Source organism: Plasmodium gaboni, chromosome 9, assembly GCF_001602025.1.
Source record: "Plasmodium gaboni strain SY75 chromosome 9, whole genome shotgun sequence".
In the NCBI taxonomy this organism is placed as follows: Eukaryota; Apicomplexa; class Aconoidasida; order Haemosporida; family Plasmodiidae; genus Plasmodium; species Plasmodium gaboni.
Window position 1 is genome coordinate 817,363 of NC_031489.1, and position 10,156 is coordinate 827,518.

At 18.7% G+C, this 10,156-nt stretch overlaps 4 protein-coding genes across 5 annotated transcripts; 2 read left to right on the forward strand and 2 right to left on the reverse strand.

The window, feature by feature from the left end:
• Window positions 1–1,899: 1,899 nt before the first annotated feature.
• Window positions 1,900–3,049, forward strand: PGSY75_0923500 (putative cyclin-dependent kinases regulatory subunit; the record flags this gene model as incomplete). Its single annotated transcript, XM_018785642.1, has 2 exons — window positions 1,900–2,590; window positions 2,772–3,049. The coding sequence occupies 2 exons, from the start codon at window positions 1,900–1,902 to the stop codon at window positions 3,047–3,049; spliced, it is 969 nt and encodes a 322-aa protein (XP_018641983.1).
• Window positions 3,050–3,617: 568 nt separating this feature from the next.
• PGSY75_0923600 (lipoate-protein ligase 2) lies at window positions 3,618–4,781 on the forward strand (the record flags this gene model as incomplete). The annotated part of the gene is made up of 1 exon (XM_018785643.1): window positions 3,618–4,781. One exon carries the CDS (start codon window positions 3,618–3,620, stop codon window positions 4,779–4,781), a length of 1,164 nt encoding a protein of 387 aa, XP_018641984.1.
• A 235-nt stretch (window positions 4,782–5,016) lies between these two features.
• PGSY75_0923700 (conserved protein, unknown function) lies at window positions 5,017–6,192 on the reverse strand (the record flags this gene model as incomplete). Its single annotated transcript, XM_018785644.1, has 4 exons — window positions 5,017–5,343; window positions 5,472–5,624; window positions 5,711–5,866; window positions 5,986–6,192. 4 exons carry the CDS (start codon window positions 6,190–6,192, stop codon window positions 5,017–5,019), a joined length of 843 nt encoding a protein of 280 aa, XP_018641985.1.
• A 602-nt stretch (window positions 6,193–6,794) lies between these two features.
• PGSY75_0923800 (thioredoxin reductase) lies at window positions 6,795–8,648 on the reverse strand (the record flags this gene model as incomplete). Of its 2 annotated transcripts, none has more annotated exons than XM_018785645.1 (1): window positions 6,795–8,648. In XM_018785645.1, one exon carries the CDS (start codon window positions 8,646–8,648, stop codon window positions 6,795–6,797), a length of 1,854 nt encoding a protein of 617 aa, XP_018641987.1. The 2 variants fall into 2 exon arrangements, with proteins under 2 accessions (XP_018641987.1, XP_018641986.1); XM_018785646.1 differs by having other exon boundaries at window positions 6,795–8,420.
• Window positions 8,649–10,156: the final 1,508 nt, after the last annotated feature.

Consider the following 10,156-nt stretch of genomic DNA (forward strand, 5'->3'; position numbering starts at 1 on the left):
TCTAAGAATGAGTTTACACATTTATTATATATAATAGTGTGTATGGCATATTTTAAAAACAAAATTTATAATTTTAAAAATAATTAGTTGAATATTCCAAAAATGTAAAATGTAATAATAAATATATGTATGTATCATATTGTATTTTATACCTTGTAATTTCTTTTTTTCTTTTTTTTCTTTTTTTTTCGTTTCATACTTTTTTTTTTTTTTTGTTTTTTTCAAAATAAATATATATGAATAAACACATTTGAATGGTAATAAATTAAAAAAATAATAATAATAATTCATACTATTTTAAAAAAAGAACAGGAGTATGTTTATATGAAAATAAATGTATATGTATATGAATATATATATATATATATGTAATATATATATGTATATATTTTTATTTATATATTTGTACTTTAACATATTTCTGATATATTTGTTATTTTTTATTTTATTTTTCATATTATATATATATTTCTTATTTATTTAAAACCTCAAATATCTTTTTAGATTTTATATTTTCTTTATAGTGAAATGAGGAAACATCATAAGTATATATAATTAGATATTATCGAATATGTATATGTATGTATATATATATATATATAAACTCATTGTATTATATTTTATATATTTGATAACTCCCAAAATTTTGATCATATGAATATATTCCTTTATATTTATGTTTATATATTAATTGTTTGTATTTCATAATAAATAAATATGTTATGTGTTTGTATTGTTATATATATATTATATATATATATATTTTATATATATTTTATATATATAATATATATATATATATATATATATATATTTTATATTTATTACTGTTTATACATTTTTGTAATAGTACATCATATGTGTGTTTATTTCATATAATATACTTTAAAAAAAGAAAAAGTAAGAAAATAAGAAATGTAAAGAAAATAAGAAATATAAGATAGGTATCCTAATGATACATATATAATATATACATATATTAAAGACATAATAAAAAAGATAATAACAGTTCTATATATAATTTTATTTGGGTTAGTTATATTAATAATATTTATTATTATTATTACTAGTCCTTATAAAAATATTATATATACATATATATAACATTTTTGAATGTGTTTATTTGGAATTATTATTATTACTTTTTTTATTTTTTTTTTGTAAATATTCCACAACATTATATATATATATATATATTATAATAACATTTATATTTAAGTGAAGATGCTGTAAGTTGGATATTCATACGGATTAAAAAAAAATATATATATATACATACGTTCATATATATTTATTTATATATATTATATATCATTTATATTATTAAGACATATATAAGTATTCATTTTTTAAAACACCTAAATGTTTTTTATGCATACATATATATATATATATATATATATATATATAAATATATGTATCTATGTATGTATTAAATTAATCTACTAATATTATTAATTTTTAAGAATATGTAATTTGTTATGAATATATTTTTATACTATTTTATCCTTTTTTTTTTATAAATGATAAAAACTTTCTTGCGTCTATTGTAAATTATTATCTTATTAAAAATAAAAATAAATAAATAAATAAATATATATACATATATATATAACAAAAGAAATGAAGATTTCATATTTTTATTTTATTTTATTTTGATGTGTTTGTTTATTTGCTTATTTGTTTTTTCATAATATATATATATATATATATATATATATATATATATATCTTTAAATAGAGCTTCATATTAATAAACGTTTGAGATTTCATTAAAATGTGACACAAAATTAAATAATATAAATAATAATAAAAAAAAAAAAAAAAAAAAAAAAAAAAAAAAGAAACGCATATACAAAATAATTAAGGTTATAAAGATATAAAACAAACCAAGAAAATATGAATGAACAAAAACGGACATCATTAAACCTATCAAAAAATAATAAGTATAATTATGATAATAAAAATAATTATAGTTATAATACAACTAATAAGACTAATCAAGGTATATCTAAAAAACGAAATAGTCATAATAAGAAACATGTCCCTACGATAAAAGAGCACCACAATAATAAAAATAATAATATTAATAAAAAAAATAACAACAACAATAATAATAATAAAAGTAATAATAATAATAATAATAATAACAAATGTGTTAATAATAACAACAGTGTAAATAATAAAAATAATAATGTAAGTGATAAAAATCAAAATAATAATAATATTAAGATTAATAAGAGAAATAGCATTTCGAAAAGCATAAATAAGAGGCACAACAACAATAATAATAATAATAATAGAAATAATAGTAACAACAACAACAATAATAATAATAATAATAATAGTAACAATAATAATAACAATAACAATAACAATAACAACAACAATAATAACAATAACAACAATAATAACAACAACAATAATAATAACAATAACAATAATGATGATTATTATTCTATTCTTGAAGAGCTAGCTAATTTAGAAAAGCCCAAATTTAGATCAGTTCAAGAAAGTATGGATGAAAATTTAAATTTAGAATTTTTAAAATCATCTAGCGAAAATTATACCTATAAAATAACGTCTAGGGGTAAAATGGAAAAAAAAAAAAAAAAAAAAAAAAATATATATATATATATATAATATATATATATCATGATTATTACAATTGGCAATTATATAATTGCTATGTCCCCGTATATTTTGATATACATATTATTTATTATTTATTATTTATTTTATTTTATTTTTTTTTATTTTTTTTTTGGAAGGACCGGTATGCTACTCAGCATTGTATAGAGATAACAAATATGTATATCGACATATAATATTAAGTGATAATGTTAGACAATATGCAGAAAATAAGGTAAGAAAAACAAACGCATATCTTACTGAACAATGTATTGTCAACGAATTACAAATTGACATAGGAAAAGGATGGAAACATTTTATGATATATGATGGAAAATTAAGAGAACTAATTTTGAGAAAAAATTTAACAAATGAAGATAAATTAAGAATGGCAGTTCATATGCAGAAAAATCATTAAAAAGGATGTAATATAATATAAACATATAATATATATATATTAAATATTTTTTTATATATATTTATTATATTTTTTATTTAAAATTATTTTTTTTTGGTACTTTTTTTTTCGTCAAAAATATATATATGTATATTTTATTTTTTTACACATATAAAAGTGGAATAATTGTATTTATTGTATTCATTATATTATATTATTTTATTTTATTTTTTTTTTTTTTGATAAATAATACTTTTTAAAATTTTGCCTTTTTTTATTTTTCTCATTTTGATGTATTAATATAGATGTTTATTATATATATATATTATTAATGGTGTATGTTATTTTTTATTTTTTAATATAATATATATATATAATATAATATATATAATTTGAACTTTGACATTTTATTTTAACCTTTCATTTTTGTTTTATATTATATGAATTGTTTGTCAAAAGAAAAAAAAAATAAAAAATAAAATAATAAAAAATAAAATAATAAAATAATAAAATAATAATTATACAAGTATAAAGGTAGATATTAATATATATATATTTTATTTTGTTGAAGGCCCGTTTTGTGCTCGTCATGAGAATAATAAAGTGCCTGAATGAAATATTCAGACCTGTATTATCACACTTAGATATAAATAATATACATAGGAATAAAAAAAAGAACATTCTTTATTTTATTGATGTCAGCAAATTTCATGTTTATGAACAACTATTATTAGAAGAAAGTTTATTTAGAATTTGTAATAATACAACAGACGGATTAAACAATATAGGATTTGTAATTGTAAATAATACATGTGAAGAAGTGAATGAGCTTAAATCAAATGAATGTTCTTTTAATAATAATAATAAGAAATGTGTGATATTAGGTATTAGCAATAAAATAAATGATCATATAAAAGATATTAATTATATTAAAGAAAATAATATAAGCTTAATTAAAAGATTTACAGGTGGAGGTACTATATATATAAATCAGAATTCATTATTAGTTTCTTTAATATTACCTCATAAATTTGAAAAAAAAAAAAAAATTTATCCATCAAATATTACAGAATGGTCTTATAATTATTTTTATAATACCAAGGTACAAATAAATGATAAAAGAACAATAACAAATGAACAAAATAATGTAAAGAAAAATCATATTCTTTTTAATGAATATTTTAATTATTATGAAAATGATTATGTTTATAAATCTTATGATGAAGATAATGAAAATATTATTTTAAAAAAAGTTGGAGGTAATGCTCAATCTTTTGCAAGAAATTATTTTCTTCATCATACTTCATATATATGGACATGTAATTACAATGAAATGAATCATATATTATTAAATCCATCCAAACAACCAATATATAGAAATAAAAGAAAACATCAACACTTCTTACAGTCAATTAAATTATGTCTACATAATGATATATATACACCTAATTTATTCATTGAAAAATTAATTAAACATATAAAATATATAATTAACTATAAAAATTCTAATGATCAATATGATTATTGGTTTCTTAACAAAATTATTTTTAAAAATATTAATGATCATATATCAATAAATTCAAAACACTTTGATGATATATATCTCGCAGATATTAATTTGTTACAAAATATTTTCAACTATTATAATAATAGTAATATATTTAATAATATGAGATCTACTTATTTTTTAGATCATGACGGAAAAAAGGTTTCTGACACATATTATGATATACCAACATTTTTTATCAAATAAAATACATACATGTATATATATAATATATATATATATATATGTGTATATATTTATGTATGTGTTATAATTAAAACAATATGATATCATCAATGTTACCTTTTAAATATTATTAAAAAAAAAAAAAAAAAAAAAAATTTTTTTTTTTTTAGTCATTTTATTTTTTATATTATATTATATTTTTTATTATTTATTTTTTTTTTTTTTGAATTTTATCAATTTGTTAAGTTTTAATTTTTTATGGTTTCCATTTAATATTATTCAAATTTCCATGTAACTGTTTTTGTAAACTTAAAGGATTTGCCCATTCAGAATTTAAATAAGAGTCATCATCATCTTCTTCAAATTCTTTTTCTTCTTTTTGTTTTTTATAATAATAAGCTAACATGGCTTTATATGTTTCATGATCAATTCTCGCTTCCCTTACGGGTGCTCCAAATTTTTTGGGTTGAATTTTTACGATCAATTTTGTTTTTTCATTCATACCTATAATATTTTTTAGGTGTAAATTCTCATCCATTTCTTTTCCAGCCCACCATAAGGACATATCAGTGTATACAAATTGCTAAAATGTTTAAGCATATGAATATAGACATATGTATATATATATATATATATATATATATGTCAGTATATTTATATTTAATATACCATGTACATGTTGCTTATTTTTTTTTATTCTTTATTCTTTACGTCATTGAAAGGGTTATCATTTTCTATTATTAATCTTGTAGGGTCGTATGCAGGTAATGATTCCATGGAAGGATAACAACCATTTAGTGCTTGTAATATCAAGTTGAAATATTCATTTAATTTAGTTATATTGACAGTTATATTTTTCTGTATCTAACAAGCAACAAATAAATAAATAAATAAATTAATATATATATGTATATTTATTTATTTATTTATATTTATTTTGTTGTCTTTACCCTATGAATTGATAATTCACTCTTCACATTCTCAACAACCTCCATAAGTTTTTTTCCATCTTCTTTTGCTGGTGGGATACCTGTTCTAAAATTATGCTGATCCAAATTTGTTGCATCCTTTGGATTGTATCCTTCTGTGTTCCTTATTTTTAAATCCTTCAAAAAGTAAATAAATAAATAAATAAATAAATATATATATATATATATATATATATATATATATTAACGAATAAATGATAAAATGTGTGAATATGTATTCATAATTCAATTCGTACTTCTTCACATAATCCTCTTAAGTCCTCTGGTCTTAGAGGACCATGTTTAGCTAACTCTATTGAAGCATCACAAAGCTTCAAAATCTTACATTGAAAATTATGTACTTGAGTTAATTCTTTTTTTAAATCCTTCACCAAAATATTCACATTTGTTTCATATAAGAATTGATGATTGTCTTCAATGCCTTTCGCATGTATTAGTACCATTTCGAATCAAAAAATAAAATAATATAATAAAATAAAAATAAAATTACATATACATATATATATATATATATATATATGTTTGTATTATTAAAAAAATGTCATATAATATTTATTATTTGCTGACATCTTTAATATGTAAAGAAAAAATATATTTTTTTATTTTTCCTTGTGATATATTATTTATGCGATAAAATTAATGAACCTTTACTCTTTTTACGTATTTCCTAAATTATTGTATATTTTTCCAAAAAATATTCGAACTTAATTATTTTCACTTAATTTCTTATTAAAAAATAAAATGAAAATTTTAATTTTCTTTATAATTTTAAAAAGGTATCTTAAAAAAAAATAGAATATTAAAATATAAAAATTAAAATTAAAATAAGAATTCATATATATAACAAAAATGGAGAAAATGCAATGAAATATAAATGCATGTATTATATATACATTCATATACTTCAATTAAAAGATTGTTCTTTCATTCATTATGAATTGATAAACTAATATATAAATATATATATATATATATATATATATGTATATATATATATATGTGTGTGCATATGATTAAAAATGTTATGGAAAGGTTTTTTTCCTTTTTATCCACATTTTCCACCCCCGCATCCTCCTTTAGCTGCATAAGACAATCCAGAAGAAATAGTAACAAACAAATTCATAAACGATTCAGCATCTGTTGGATGAATACCTATGCAGTTATCAAAGTCCTTTTTCTTAACGTTTAATCTTAAAGCTAAAGCCATTCCTTGTGTAACTTCTCCTGCATTAGGACCTACATAATGGAACCCAATAACTCGATTGTCTTCATTTTTTAGACAAACAAGTTTAGCTAAGCATGTACTAGAAACATCCAAGTCATATTCATCTTTTTGTGCTCTTATATGTTTTTGTCGATGAACAGCTGATATTTCTAAATTATTAAATTCTTGTAAAAATACTTCTACATTTGATTTACCATATAATTCATATGCTTTTTCTTCTGAATATCCACAGGCACCATATTCAATAGGTGTATATATAGATGTAGGAATATATGAATAATCCATAATTTCATCTGAATTTTTAAATAATCGTCTAGCTAATATTTCTCCTGCCTTTATAGCTACGGGTGCTAATTCAGGAACATTTTCAGCTACGTCTCCTACAGCAAATATTGAAGGAATATTAGTGCAACTTAAATTATCAGCTATAATTTTATTATTACTTTTATTTATTTTCATATTTAATGATTCTAAATTTAACCCATCAATGTCTCCTTTTCTTCCAATAGCATATAAAACAGTATCATATAATTCACTAGTTTTATCACTAAATTCGACTAATATTTTATCATCCATTTTTGTTAGTTTTTTTGGTAAAATGCCATTTTTAAACATAACTCCTTGTTCTTCCATATAAAGTTTTACTTTAATGGCACATTGTTGATCAAAACCTCTTAAGACTATTGAACGAACAGCTACTGTTACGTCATATCCTAATGAATTAAGAAAACCTGAACATTCTAAGGCTACATATGATGCTCCAACTACTAATGTTTTTCCTGGATCTTTTTTTAATGAAAATATATCATCAGATGTAATACTTAATTCTTTAGCACCTTCAACATCATCTGGTATATGTGGTCTACATCCTGTTGCTATTAAAATATATTTTCCTGTAACAGTTTCTTCTTTTGATAAATCCCCTTTTAAATAATAAGTTACTGTATTTTTGTCTTTTAATTTGGCCAAGGCATTAATATATTTAACTTTTGATGATCTTAAACCAGTCATATAACTAAAATTTAATGAACGTATATGAGATTGTACAGTTGTAACTAATTTCTTCCAATCATGTTTTAAATTGTCAAATTTCCATCCATATGCTTTCGAATCTAATTTAAATATACTCCCCATATTACCTGCATAGTGCATTAATTTTTTTGGTACACATCCTACATTCACACACGTTCCACCTATACCCCATTTTGTTCCTTGACTACTTGGCTTTACATAATCAAACAATAAAACTCGAGCACCATGTGCTGCAGCTTCTTTGGCTGAAGCCATTCCACCTGGACCTCCTCCTATTACAACATAATCATAATCATATGTATGTTCCTCTACCTCATTTTTGGTGAGTTCGTTTTTTTCGCTAGCTAGGTAGCCATTTTTTTCATTCGCATTAACATGTTCATAATTTTTTTTTTCGTTTTTATCCTTACACATGTTTTTAATTGAAGAGTAAAATTTGGAATATATGGAGGATAGTTTATTTTTATGTTGAAATGTGTTATCTATTAAAAATTTATTATTTAAAAAATGATAAGATGAATTAGAGATAAAAAGATTATTATTAGAATGTATATATTTATTGATGATCCTAATAAAATGAAGTTGATTAATTTGGAAATGTTTATTTGATGAATTTCCAATGAAAGTAATTACATTGTTCATAATTTTTTTTTTTTTTTTAATGTAAAAATAAATATATATGTATATATTAAAGCTATTTGTATTTAAAAAAAAAAAAAAAAAAAAAAAAAAAAAAAATATACATATATATATAGCCAAATGTGTAAAAATAAAAAAAGAGAGAGAATTTTAATAAATGTATAATATATATATATTGAAATATATTTTAAAATAGAAATAAATATTAAAAGTATTATTATAAATAAAAATAAATATACATATATATATAATATAATATGGTTCTTATTTTTAAAAATTTTTTTTTTTATTAGTGATTTATAAGTATAATATTTTAAATAGGTATTTAACTATATTAATTTTAATAATTATATTTTATCTCATTTTTTTCTATTTTTATTTCTCTATTTGTTTATCTATATATATTATTATTATTCAATAGCTATATTATTTTAAATGAGCATAAAAATAAAATAAAATATATTATATATGTATATATATATATATATATATATATATATTTATTTATTTATTTTTATTTTATTTACATAAGAGTTTAATAATTAGTAAAAGTATATAAAATTCAAAGTGTAAGAATATATAATTTATATAATTATCACATTTATGTAACTTAAAAATATTCTTTATATTTACTTCATAAAAACTAAACTTAAAGTCCACCCACAAAAATAATATATATTATATTATATATATATATGTAATTTTTTCTTAATAGATGTATAATATATATAATTATTTTTCTTTCATCAACCTTATCATTCAATAAATATATATATATATTTTTTTTTTCCAATAATATAGACACTAATGAAACTGTTAAAAAAAAATATATATGATAAGAATAACACTTAAAAGAAAGGAAGTTAAAAAAGAATATATATTATTATCTTTATATTTTGAGATTTAAAATAAATAAAATATTTCTTTCATTAATTCTCAATATCAAAGTTAAGAATAACATATTTTTATTTTCAAAATACATTACATATATTATATATATGACATATAATATTTTATTATTTTTTCGAATAATAATATTATAAAAAGTTATAACCATTACATTATATGTCACATAATAAATAAGTATATTATTACTTCTTCCCTTTTTTTTTATTCTTAATTTATATTAAAAAATATATGTATCTCTTTTTATCATTACAATACTGCAAAAAAAGGTTTATTCTTATTATTAAATATATATATATTATATATGTGTTGTGTTCTTCCTTATGTTATATACATTTTAAATATGTCTAAAAAATATATATTTATTTTTTTGTCATGTTACAAATTAATTTATGTAATATATAAGATTAAAATGTGTTTATAGACATATATATTTTCTTAATTTATTTTAAAATATATTCAAATTCGTTTTTAAAATTACAATTTGAAGAAAAAAAATAAAGAAAATGAAATTAACTTATAAAAAGGAAACTATTTAATTATAATTCTTTAAAGATGTAATATTTATAATTATTATTTTTTCTTCTTTTTTTTAAAATATATAG